We start from the raw sequence: 13,635 nt of genomic DNA, 5'->3' as shown, positions 1-13,635 counted from the left end.
TAGACCTTTGCTCCTCAATTGGGCAATCCCTAACAGGGAAGGTAGGGTGGTGAACCAAAATCAACGGCAGTAGTGTGGTTAGACCTACATTGCCACCAAGCAGCCATCACAATCAACTTTGTCCTCAACACAAGAGGGCTTGTTTGACTAGTCTGTTGAGGCTCACCTTGTCTCTTTACAAATATTCGAGGATGCAAGTCTCGTTCACACCTGCGAGTTCTCTCTCAATGAGGTGACTATAGGCCCACTCTTTATAATTGAGAACTTCTCTTGTTTGGATTGTGGAGAGTAGAGCTATACATCACATGACTCCAATCTAGGACATTTTTCTCTCCCAGGTATTAAGAGTCATCACCTGGATAGGCAGGCGCCATGTGGTAGGTAGTCGGCCAGGTGCCACGTGGTAGTAGTCGGACAACAGTTAGTCGGACTGCAACAGTCGGTTGCATTAATTGTAGCTGACTTGTATTTTTTAAGGCATTATTTTTGGCCTATTTATAGGCTATGCCTCTAGTAGTCTTGATCAGTTGTCCTCTCACAGATTTCAGGTGTTGTAAACCGTGGAGATTGTCCTCGGGGTTGACGAAGATCGAGATCTTCGAGGTGGAGACATACGCAGATACTCTCTCTGCATTCGTGTATAATTTCGCTTCCTTATACAACATTCTTCACTGCAGATTTTTTGCGTTTCACTGTCTCTTTTACTCTCTCTCTTTTCTCTCTGTTCACTCTGTCTCGGTCATTTGCTTCCGCATTGTTTCACTCTGGCATGATTTCAGAACATTGAAGGATTGACCTAGGGTGGACCCATCTGAAAAGGAGATTTCAACACGAGACAATGTCATGAGGGCATGTATTTTTGAAACCTCACTTAACATGTGTATTAATTTTTAATCACATGATTAAGTAAATATTGCACATGTGAGGTGCAACTGGGGTTCAAGTAAATTTACGAGCCCAAGACGTGAAGAAATCACGGGATGTCAAAGGCAAAAGATGCTATAAGTTATGTCGCACAGATACTTGGTGGTATTTGGTGCTAGTTGTTGGCCTAGGTCAATCATTTGGCCATAAGTGTCAGTTGGTGACACTAGAGAAGTGACATTTAATGATACTTAAGACTAATTTGCTGGTCAAAGATAATGTAGAGATACTTAGGAATGGAAGTTGCGTAGCCAATTTAATTATTGGCTAGTTAGATTATTTTTTTGGTCACCGAAATAATTATTAGATTAATTTTCAATATGTAAAGATTGAAAATTAATATTTAATTATGGATAATGTTGAAAAAACCATTTGAGAAGGTTGCCACTTGTAAAAAATGCTCATGCAAGACTGAAAAATCGTCTTTAGAGGTTGGAGAGAGGCATTTTTAGTGTATTTAGCCTGCAAGAGAGAGGGAGTAGATGTTGCTGGTCCGATTTGCAGCCATTGGAGGACCTTCTGAGGCAGTCAGGGGCAGGAGAAGACCAATCAACAGCAGGTGACAGCATCTACAGGCTGTTGAGACATGGTAGTAGCAGTAAATGATTGATTTTCTTCAGTTCTTTGCATCTACAAGCTGTTGTGGTATGGTAACAGCTGCATTTGATTGATTTTTGGTCATTCTTCGCGACAAAACTTTGAAATTTCTCTCTTTACAGCTCTCTCATCTCCCAACTAGTTCATAGCCTTGCTCCGAAGATCTCAGCATTTGGACCCTTGGAGGTTGAGAAATTGCAAATTTCTCTATTGTAAATCCTAATTTACAGCAGAAATTTGGGTCTAGCAGCAGCCTTGGAAAGCGTGCTACAAATTGGAAGCTCCAAGACTTGGATTCAACAAGGTTGAAGGTGAATTTTAGCTAAATTTAAGTGGAGGACTAGCCAGCCATTGAATTTGGGGCATTTCCATTGTCTATGAAGTGGGTGAAGGCCAATTAAGTGCCCAAATCAAGGGGCAAATCAGATTGAAGACCTCTGTTCACCTTGGAGAGCAAGGGGATTTCGAATTGCGAAGGGGATCGGGAGAATCCCATTGTAAATCAACTTTTTCTTCAATAAAGCTAAAGAAATACCGAAAGGGGCGTCAACTTTGGGGCCAATCGGGTGTGCATTGTCCAAGATCAATAGATAAATTTATATTTTCAGATTTGCATTGATTGTTTTCTGCTGTAATTAAGTTGCAATCAGGGATTTACCACCCATCCATGGAAGGTTGGTTAGTTACATGGTTCCATTGCCGAGATACCACTCAATTCCTTGATTAGGTGGGCCCAAGGCACTTGATTGCAAGCCAAAGCTTTGTGCTAGTGCTGGCAGCTGATTTTTACTCTCAGTTGAGAAATTACAGCAATATGACTTCATACAATGAGATGGATTCAAGCAATGATGATGCCTCTTGGTATGAACGTTCACATGGGAATGAAGGAAATGCAATGACTAATGTTGGGCATGGTTCTTAGTATGGACAGCATGCTGAAAATGTGGGAAATGATCCAAATGTTGGCACTTCAATGCATAAAGAGGTTGATGACTAGCAAGGGGCTGAAGAATTTGATGATAGCTTCAAGGATCAAACGCGTATAGCAGCAAATCTTTTTGTTGAATTGGCAAAGGATGCTCAGTTTACTCGATTCTTGAATGCCATTTAGATGGACAGCATTGAAAATTTCAGCATTTCAAAAGTTGAAAAAAAAGACGACTTCAGTTCTTGTGCTTGTGTTGCTTGATCTAAGGAAGTCATTCATAGTTCAATGTGATGCATGTGGTAACAGCATTGGGGCTATTCTTATGCAAGACGACGGGGTTGTGGCCTATCATTTATGAGAGCTGAATTCTCCACGGTGCAAAAAATAATTTTCAAGTCTATGAGAAAGAGCTTTTGGTTGTAATCCATGCACTGTCTACGTGCAAACATTATTTGTTGGGGGTTGATTTTACAGTGCAGACAGACCATCAAACTTTGAGGTACTTTCTGACGCAGACAAAGTTGTTAGAGAATCATACGAGATGGGTAAATTTTCTCTCTATGTTTCATTTTCAGATTATACATATTGATGGTAAAAAAAATAGTGTGGCTGAAGCATTGTCACATAAGCCATAAGTTTCAGCTATCAGCATGGTTAATCACACTGAGTTGGATGCCATGAAAGAGCAATACGTTGCTGATTCGAACTTTGCTAATGTTTATGATCAGCTTTGCAATGGCCGAAGACATGGACACTTTGTGCTAAGCGATGGATTTTTGATGATGCATGGATGATTGTATGTCACAAAGCAGTTAAGGCCTAGAGTTATCATTGAAAGCCATACTCCTCCCTATGCAAGACACAGAGGTATTGATGCCACGGTCAAGGTAGTGGAGCATTTCTTTTATTGGTCAGCTTTGAGGCATGATGTAGAATAGTTTGTTAAGACATGCATCGTATGCCAGAAGGTAAAGCATGATAGGCTAAAGATGTCGGGTTAGTTGCAGCCCTCGCCTATTCCAAATAGGCCATGGTAGTGCATTGCAATGGACTTTATTTTTGAGCTTCCTAAGACACTTACAGGAAATGATGGGATATGGACTATCATTTGCAAGTTTAGCAAACGAGTCCATTTCATTCCAGTGAGGAAGAAAATAAAGGCTGATCATATGGGACGATTGTTTTTTATGGTATGCCATAGTCGATCATTAGTTATCGAGACTCCCAGATGACCAGTTTATTTATGTTTCAGATTACAAGACACAGTGGGAGCAGTATTTGCCCTTGGTTGAGTTTGCTTACAACAACACAGTGCATAGTTCTATGGGCAAAGCTCCGTTTGGGGTGGTTGAGGATGGCAAGAAGATACCACCTATTTTGCAAACTAAGGATAAGATCTTTGAGACTGATCCTTATGTGGAAAACTTGGATGTAGCCTATGCAAATATAAAATATGCACTTTAGAGATCACAAGAAAAGCAAAAGAGGGCAGTTGATCGCCACAGATGTGCTTTGCAGTCTGTAGAGGGTGATTATGTATTGCTGCATTTTGAAAAGGCAAGGCTGAAAAAGATGAAAGGAAGAGAAGGGTTGTATGTGAAGTTGAGTACGAGATACTATGGGTCCTTTAGGTGTTGGAGAAGATCAACAATGTGGCATATTAGCTGAAATTACCTCCACATTGGCGGATACACAATGCCTTTCATGTCAATTTGTTGAGGCCTTTTCATGGTGATGTGCTAGAGGATATGTCTGGTGAAATTCAACCTAAGGTTAAGGAATTGGATGAGATTTTGGTACCTAAGTAGATTTTAGCACATAAGGAAAAAAAGTCAAAGGTAAAGTTTGCAAGAGATACTTGGTGAAATTTCAGAATGATTCACCAACGGATGCCAAATGGATGGAAGAGGATGACTTGGTAGACCATCCTCAGTTGTTGCAGCTTTACATAGATGCCTTTTAGTTAGAGCCGACTTTAGTTCAGGCTCCGTCAGGTTCAGCAGAGTAGAGGTCTAGAGTATTATCTAATACTTGTGAGGGAACTAGCACCTCCGCTCCTCCAGCTATGGACATCTCTCGTATGTAGTGGATCTTGGTTGTATTCAGCATGCATCCAAGGTAGTGCACTGACAGTATGTTTGCCATGAGATCACTACTTAGTGTACTAGTCATTGTGAGATGTATGCAGATTAGTATGAGTTTCACCTGACCATTGGAACTATACTTTTGCATCAGCTTATGATCAATTTGGCATGAATTTTGCCTCTATTTTGAGCCAAAAATTTGATAAGTTTCAGCTCAGTTTTTGATCAACTTGAGAATTGTTTATGGTCACAGAGCTGAATGGTCTTTTTGCTTGCCCTGATTTCAAATAACATTTAATGATCATTGTTGGCTAGCTTCATTTTTAAATTCCTAACTCCTTTGAACATGAAGTGTTTAAAGATTTTGCAAACCTTAGTCTAGGCATAATTTTATTTTATTTCCTAAACCGTGTGACACCAAAAGTCATTTCCTAGGGGCTATTCAATGTCCCGGACCAAGATATGCCCTAGGTACCCCACTGGCATGTGTTCACAACAACTTATGCCAATGTCCCCCATTGCCAAAGCCATGCCCCAAGTTAAGTGTCCAAAGAGTATTAAATTACAAATTCGCGTCTTTGTGACGAGGAGTGTGTCGTACTCGAATGGATCCTGAAATGTAGTAGCAGTCCAAGTCCTTCCGATGAAGATTGAGTGATCTAGCAGCAGTGTGTGCAGCAGATCAGGTCGAAAACATAGATGCTGAATGGATGTCTGATGACATTTGCTGCTGGATGTCCTCTAACAGGCAGGTGACACCAGCAGGGTGGCCTCTCCTAGCAGCAAACACAGGTGCAGAAGCTCCTAGAAAGGACTTTTAGAAAGGATGACTTATTTGTTAGCCTGCTCTAGTTCAGTGTCAGTCTGTCATCTTCTGGTTGTGAGCTCCTGTCAGAGTCTGGCAGGAGACAGAGGAGCTCTGTCAGATTAGGTATAGCTGTTTTTTGTGGCAGTCAGCCTTTAGAGGCTGCTTGTTGGTGCAGTCGGCCAGTTTGGCCAAGTCAGCCAGTTTTCTGGCCAGTCGGCCAGATTTATGGCTGCTAGCAGCCCTCCCCATCAGCCATACACATCGTTTTTCAGGTTTAGTGCAGTCTCTCTCCTCTCTCACTCTGGCATCGGTTCTGCCCTTGTTTCCAGCCTGATCTGGTGCCCTCACTGACGTTTCGAGCTGCGTGCAGGGACTGATCAGTCCATTTCAGAGTATTCAGCATCCATTTCAGTCAGTGCAGATCTTCTTCCTTCATTCTCTGCTTTCTCTCTCTCTCTCTCCTCTGTGTTCGTGTTTTCTTCTTCCGTTGCGCACTCTCACATGGTATCATCGCCTAACTGAGAGCACGGAGGATCTTCCTCGACAGAGAGACACCATCCCCTTCTTTTGCTGCTGTCAATTCCTTCCCCACAGCCAAGGCGGCTCCTACTGGCGGCTCCAACTCTTGCGTTTGTTGCAGGCGGCTGTTTCTGAGGCTGCCACATCATCAACACTCCTCTCCTGGGTGTGTTTACTGCCCGATGGCCATCTCTACAGCTAGGCGACACTACTCCAAGCTGTGTTTTGCTGTTTTGGAGGTTGTTCCACCTTTTGTGGGCCCTTTTCTTGCTGGCGGCAATCTCCTAGGCTGCGACTTGTGTTTGGCGGTTTTTGTCTTGGTGATCTTCATCAGACATCATTGCGTTTTGCAGCTCCAGGTGTTTGTCGGCCTCCCAGTTTGCGTTTTGGTGGTTGGTGACCCTTTTGCTGGTCATCCTTCGACATCGGCAAAGATTTCTGTGGTGTATTTGGTGTCTGCAGATTTGGAAGATGTCTCGTCAGTTTTCAGGTTTTGACGACTCCGAGGATGAACTTCTTTCACATCATTCCTCTGAGTGGAGACGGGATTATTAGGAGTTTCGTGATCGACGACGGGAGGAGTCTCCTCGCACCCGTCCTTCTTCAGTCCATGCATCTCAGAGGGTTCCATCTACAGTGAAGGTTCCATTGGTGAAGACTTCTTCAGATGTTCGGATGCCTTCCTTGATTCTCTTGATACAGGTGCCTATACTTCCTTCCTTTCCGAAGAAAGACAAGTTGACGGTTCCAACTATTCCCTCTGGTCGTGCAAGGTGGAGTGCATCCTCGATACATTCGACCTATGGGAGCTTGTTTCTTCACCCATCGACCGGCCCCCCGTGGATTCGTCCAATGGAAGTTCTATGGACCGTGCAGCCTTATGGGATCGGCTCAACTCTAGAGCCCGTTCCTTTCTCTTTATGAGTCTTCACAACTCGGTTCTTGTTCATGTTCACAGGTTACAGATGGCGGCGGCAGTGTGAAAGACGCTTGCATCTTTGTACCAGCATAAGACGTTCGCCCACAAGATTTCTTTGGAGAAGAAGTTGCGGATGCTAAGTCTTGATGATTCTTCTTCTATGAAGGAGCATATCACGAAGAAGGAGGATATGCGAGGCGAGCTAGCCTCTCTTGGTCGCGTGATTTCATCCGAGGATATGGCGATGATTCTCTTGACTCAGTTGCCTTCTTCCCGATATGATGTCTTCTACACCAGCCTTATAACCTCGAGGACCCGCGAGAAACTTCTATGGGAGGAACTTTCCCCGCTTGTCTTGGAGCACGATGAGCGTCTCAGAGAGGTGGGTGCCAGTGGCTCCACCAAGGCTTCTACTGCCAGTACCAGTGGCGGCAAGAAGAAGAAGCAACAAAAGGCAAAGGCCAAGGACAAGAAGGCAGAGGACAAGAAGGAGGAGGACAAGAAGGATGCGAAGGAGAAGAAGCCCAAGTGCCCATACTGTGGGTAGGGCACTCATCCCGAGGAGAAGTGTTGGCAAAAGTATCCCCATCTGAAGCCCAAGGAGAAGGACTCCAAGGCGGCCCCAGCCACGATAGAGTCTGCTTTTGTGCATGTCTTTGTTGAGGAGGATACATCCCTAGCTTCTACCACTCAGGAGAAGCCTTGGCTCGTGGATAGCGGAGCATCTTCTCATGTGACCTTTAGACAAGATTGGCTTCAGGATCTTCGTTCGAGAGGGGGCACTGTCACCATTGGTGACAACTCTACAATTCCTGTTCGCGGCGTGGGGACTGTATCTATGTTTTCTGATAGGCGGTCTTCTTCCGCCAAAGTTCTTTATGTACTTGATTTGGGTTTTAACCTATTGTCTGTGCATGGTCTTACTCAGCTAGGTACCCGAGTCATTTTTACCTAGGATGCAGTCATAGTGGAGGATGCTTCTACAGGTGATGCTCTTTGGACAGGTACACAGAAGGGTGGCTCTACCAGCTCACAGCCTTGGCTGTGAGGGCCTCCCACGGGCTTGGACTGCTTTGGCATGCTCGTTATGGGCATCTGAATCTTGATTCTATTCGACGGGCTTCATGGAGGAAGATGGTGGAGGGACTTCCCGATTTTCCTCCTCTCCACACCTTATGCCCTAGCTGCTTGAGGGGCAAGCAGCATCGGCAGCCTCACCCACAGGTTGCTTTCAGGAGGGCTTCTCCTCCGCTTGAGTTGGTTCACACTGACCTTTGCGGACCTATGGGCACGGCCTCCCTTGGGAAGGCCAAGTATTTGATGCTGATTGTGGATGATTTCAGTCGTTATGTGTGGCCTTATTTTTTGGAGTATAAGAGTGAGGCGTACTCCCGTTTTTGCGAGTGGAAGGTTTTTGTGGATACTCAAACAACTTCCAAAGTTCGTGGTGTCCGAGTTGATCACGATGGCGAGTTCACTTCTCACCTTTTCTCTCAGTTTTGCAGGGATCACAACATTCGGGTGGAGTATTCCCATCCGAATACACCATCAGAGAATGTTGTAGAACGTGCGAATCGGACTATGGTGGAGATGGCCCGATCCATGCTGGAGCATCGGAGGCTTCCTCATTTCCTTTGGGGTGAGGCGGTTGCTACAGCAGTGCATATTCGCAACCGCTCTCCGACTTCGGCATTGCAGGACATGACTCCCTATGAGGCTTTCTTTGGGAGGAAGCCTTCCATGTCCCACTTTTGCATCTTTTGCTGTGCTACTTTTGTCCATATGGACAAGAAGAAGAGGAAGTCGAAGCTCGCCTCTAAGTCGCGACAGCTTATCTTCATGGGCTATAGCATGACCACGAAGGGATATCGGCTCTACGACCTGACTACACGGAAGATTGAGGTGAGCAGGGATATGATTTTCAATGAGGCTTCGACCTCCGAGGATCTGATTGATGGTTCTCTTTCCAGTGCTTCTTCGACATCGACAGACCCTCTCTCCCCTTCTCTCCCTTCCCTTCCTTCTAGGATACCTCTTTGCACCCCTCCTTCTTCGGCTCCTCCCTCCCCAATTCCTCCTCCTACTTTGGTTTCTTCTCCCCCTTTGGCGGAAGTGACTCCTTCTTCTTCGAGTACTTCCACCCCTTCAACCTCCCCTTCGGAGTCTTCTAGGGATCCATAGCCATTCGATGGGGAGCCTTCTTCATATGAGGAGGATCTACCTTACCCTGGTATGGGGGAGTCCCTTTCTGAGACAGGTGCTTTATAGGTTCCGGAGGCTACTCGGTCTCCCTCGCAGCAGGAGGAGTCTCTTAGGATTCCTTTGTGGTATCGCCGGCTTATGCAGGATTCAGGTGTTACTCACTTTCCTGCTTCTTTAACAGGTCCACGCAGATCAGCCCGCTTACAGGCACAGCGGGATAGTTCACTCTGTGTGAACTATGCTCTTATGTCACAGATTCTTCAGGATTCTGAGCCTTCCATAGTGGAGGAGGCTCTTGCACAGGATATTTGGCGACAGGGTATGCAGGCAGAGCTCGATTCCATCGAGTGGAACCATACTTGGGAGCTTGTTCCACATCCCAAGAAACGGAAGGTGATAGGTGTGAAATGGGTTTTTAAGACCAAGTATCTTGCAGATGGCTCCTTGGACAAGCATAAAGCTAGGCTTGTTGCCAAGGGTTTTGCACAGCGAGCAGGTTTGGATTACTTTGAGACTTTTGCTCCTACCACTCGGATGTCTACCATTCGAGTTATTTTGGCTCTTGCCGCTCACCACCGTTGGCTTGTTTATCAGATGGATGTCAAGTCAGCCTTTTTGAATGGCGTCCTTGAAGAGGAGATCTATGTTTCACAGACTCCCGGTTTTCTTGTGCAGGGGAAGGAGGATCATGTCTACAGGCTGCAGAAGGCCCTTTATGGCTTGAAGCAGGCTCCTTGTGCTTGGTACCAGCGGATTGACCACTTCTTTCTTCAGAGTGGTTTTCAGCGCTCCGATCATGACCCCAACCTTTACTTTACGGTTGCGGGTTCTCTTTGTGTTTTGGTTATCTTGTATGTTGATGATCTTATCATTACAGGGAGCGACACTCCGCCGGTGGAGCATACTCGGTCTATTCTGCGACAGGAGTTTGACATGACGGATCTAGGGATCCTTCACTTCTTTCTAGGACTGGAGATCTATCAGATGGCATAGGGCATCTTTATCTCGCAGCACCGTTACATCTCCGAGCTTCTTTCGGAGTTTGGTATGGCCAAGAGTCGGCCTATTTCATGCCCCATGGACCTTGAGTCCAAACTTTTGGCAGATGGAGTTCCCCTTTCTGATGCCACCCGTTACAGGTGCCTTGTTGGTTCACTTATATGGCTTCTTCACACTCGGCCTGATATCTCTTTTGTGGTGGCTTTGTTGTCTTCTTTTATGAAGACTCCTACTCAGGACCACTGGAGGGCTGCTTTGCGTGTTCTTCGGTATTTACAGGGGACTCAATCCTACGGGATCATGTATGGAGATGGGATCACTCTTTCTGAATGGAGTGATTCTGACTGGGCAGGTGATGTGGATTCGCGACGATCCACTACAGGTTATGCTTTCACCCTTGGCCCTGGTGCTATCTCTTGGAGCAGCAAGAAGTCTAGTTCAGTGTCAGTCTGTCATCTCCTGGTTGTGAGCTCCTGTCAGAGTCTGGCAGGAGACAGAGGAGCTATGTTAGATTAGGTATAGCTGTTTTTTGTGGCAGTCAGCCTTCAGAGGCTGCTTGTTGGTGCTGTCGGCCAGTTTGGCCAAGTCGGCCAGTTTTTTGACCAGTCGGCCAGATTTATGGCTGGGGGCCTATATATAGCAACCCTCCCCATCAGCCATACACATTGTTTTTCAGGTTCAGCGCAGTCTCTCTCCTCTCCCACTCTGGCATCGGTTCTGCCCTTGTTTCCAGCCTGATCTGGTGCCCTCACTGACGCTTCGGGCTGCGTGCAGGGACTGATCAGTCCATTTCAGAGTATTTGGCATCCATTTCAGTCAGTGCAGATCTTCTTCCTTCATTCTCTGCTTTCTCTTTGTCTCTCCTCTGTGTTCGTGTTTTCTTCTTCCGTTGCACACTCTCACATTATTTAGCAAGCGTGAGAGGACTTCTAGAAAGGACAGCTGGTGCTCTTAGTTAGCACACTTCAAGAAGGGACAACTTGTTTTGTGGTATAGAACTGTTTCTGTTACTTAATACAGACAAGTCAGGGTAAAAGCTAAAAGCTCTTTCCAGCAATTGCTAATTTGCAGCTGGAACATTCCCCTCTGTCTCATTTCATTTGATGGACTGGCATATTTGAAGAAAAAGAAATTGATTTGGCAATAGACATTCACGGGCACATTGTTTATGAAAAGGTTGTGGCAAGCATGTTCTATGGCATGTGCAGTTTGTTGTCCTGCAAGAGGCGGCTGATCTGTGGATGGAGATTATCTGTTTGACTCCACGTGTACCTTTAGGATGAGGCTCCATTATGTCTGTTTTTTCAAGCTAGTTGTTGGGTAGCATATTAGGTTGTTTTCTTAGCTGTTCATAAAGGTTTTGTTTGCTGGCCAGATAGCCTCTTTTACATCTGAATACCCTTCAATTCAATGATTTCAATGGTGAAAACAAAAAAGGAAAGTCTAGAAACTTGTTTGCTTGCTTCCAATCTGTATTTTATAGTTGAAAGGATATACAGGTGCAAGTGGCCAGCATAGCAGTAAGCTATTTCATGTTGTTCATTTGGTCTTCTCCAGGAATTATTTTGTATAGCTACGGCCCTCTTTTGAAGGGGTAGCATCGCTATCATCATTGATAGCTATGATTGTCTTCTTGATTGGAAACATAGCTAGGAGCCTTAGGACTGTAAGGGAAGACTGGTGTAGTGTGTGATATGTTTAGTCTGTGGTGGAACATAATATCTCTTTATTGCTTGATATTTGGAACTTTACTTTCTTTATTTTGATCAAATTTGGTTTTTCTTCTCAGCCATGCGCTACCAACTTGGCAGTTGGATCAAAGATTTGGGTCGAGGACAGCCAGTTGGCTTGGGTGGAGGCAGAGGTTGTTGAGGTTGATGATCAGAAAGTGACAGCAAGAACAGAGAAGAGGAGGAAATTGGTAGGTAGCTGTTATTTCATGTTTGTCTATTTAGTTCTTTCTTGTAATATTGTTTAACATGAAAACATTTCTGCAGGTAGTTTCATCAATCTCTAAGGCCCATCCCAGAGATGTTGACGTTTTACCTGGGGGAGTTGATGACATGACAAAGCTGGCATATTTACATGAACCTGGTGTCTTGTATAATCTTGCATGTCGATATGAGTTGAATGATATTTATGTAAGTTATTGCTCTGCTGTTCTTTCAGTTTTCTAAAGAGAAAAATTTCAAAAATATTCTTGGTTTTCATAACTTAAGCAATATAACCTCTGCTTTATGGGCTGTAAGTTAAAGGTTAGCACTTTATCCTTTTCACTAGAAAAATGTTATTTGATGTTGTAGAACATAAACAGAAGAACAGACACACCTTAGCTACAACTTCTTAAACTTCTGGCCACACTTGTTGCCTTTAAATATAAGGTGTCAAGGTCTGCAACTCAGAAATTAGACTGACTTAGTAAGTCACCTAACATATAGTCTCTTGCATCTTGTGGCCACTTGCATACCTTCCTGTGTGATGTCCAGTGGAGCTATGGTGAAAAGTGCATAATCTCTTCAACAAACATGTTTCCCTTTTCCCTGTGATTTAAAGGTATCAAGGCCTGTGATTCACAATTGAGACTAAGCTATGTAAAATCATCCAAGATTCAGTGTCTTGTGGCAGCCAGCTTATTCATGCAGCTACATATGTGGTGCCCAGTGCTCACTGCAGGTGCGGATGCAAGCTACCCAAATTTCTTGGCTGGACTTGTTGCCTTTAGACCTGAGTTAAAGATACTGCATGCAACTGGCTAAGTAAGTTGCTTGATATCATTGAGGTTGTGTATCTTGTAGCAGCCAGCATACTCTAGCTACAACTGCCTAAACTTGTGGCCACACTTGTTACCTTCAATGTGAATGATTACAGCTTAGAAATATGACCAAGTTACTAAGTTGACCAACATGTTGCCTCGGGTATCTTGTGGCAGCAGCAAGCTCACTTGCTTGCCTTTGTGTGGGATGTCCACTGCAGCTACAGATGCAAAGTGCCTAAATCTCTTGGACAGCTATGACCCCTTGTGGTTAAAGGCTTATGGTTAACAACTGAGACTAAGTTATGTAGATGTTGGGTTTGACTCATGCCTATGCTCACAGAGGAGTGTTGGTGATCCGTAGTAGGATGCTGGGGCACTTTTTACTCTCCTTACGAGAGGTTTTTCCCCCCAGATTTATTTCCTTTTATTTTACGTGCCTATGTTACACAGTTTGGGCACTTATGGTGTTTTACACTCTTTGGGTGTGAACACCCTCTTACAACCCTAAGGTTTAAGGGTTGTACTTTGTACTTGCACCTTACACTCTAGAGATTCTTGTATTGGGTGTCCTGCTATCACACTCTCTTCACTATCAGCTGTTCTTGCAGCTGAGCTCGAGCTTCGATCCTTGTGCATCCTCTGACCTCTCTCATTTGGTATCAGAGCAGCCCTCTGCTCAATTCAGCTCGTGGCCACTGCCAGCTGAGCTGCCACCTTTCAATTGTCCTTAGCTCCACAGCTCCTTGGCATCCAGCCCCACGTCAGTTTACAGCTTCAGTCGCCTGCACTAGAAGTCCGCTAGCGCTAGTAGCTCCGCTCACTAGCCTTCAGTGTAGCCTGTAGGCAGGCCCGCTGCTTGTGCCAATTGCACCACCTACAGTCTGTTGTCAGTGCCACAGG

At 44.9% G+C, this 13,635-nt stretch overlaps 1 protein-coding gene across 1 annotated transcript in view; it reads left to right on the top strand.

The window, feature by feature from the left end:
• Positions 1–13,635, top strand: part of LOC148015403 (myosin-11-like) — a 107,553-nt gene that overhangs the window by 14,809 nt on the left and 79,109 nt on the right. The window contains exons 2-3 of the mRNA XM_087665521.1: positions 11,770–11,905; positions 11,982–12,121. Of these exons, the coding sequence (XP_087521647.1) occupies positions 11,770–11,905; positions 11,982–12,121 (276 nt within the window). The remainder of the gene's footprint in view (positions 1–11,769; positions 11,906–11,981; positions 12,122–13,635) is intronic.

The sequence above is a fragment of the Lygodium microphyllum genome, chromosome 24 (genome assembly GCF_053477565.2).
Source record: "Lygodium microphyllum isolate KBCC chromosome 24, Lygodium_microphyllum_v1.1.10, whole genome shotgun sequence".
NCBI classification, from domain to species: Eukaryota; Viridiplantae; Streptophyta; class Polypodiopsida; order Schizaeales; family Lygodiaceae; genus Lygodium; species Lygodium microphyllum.
The sequence above is the reverse complement of the archived record's forward strand: the minus strand, read 5'-3'. Positions and strand labels throughout refer to the sequence as shown.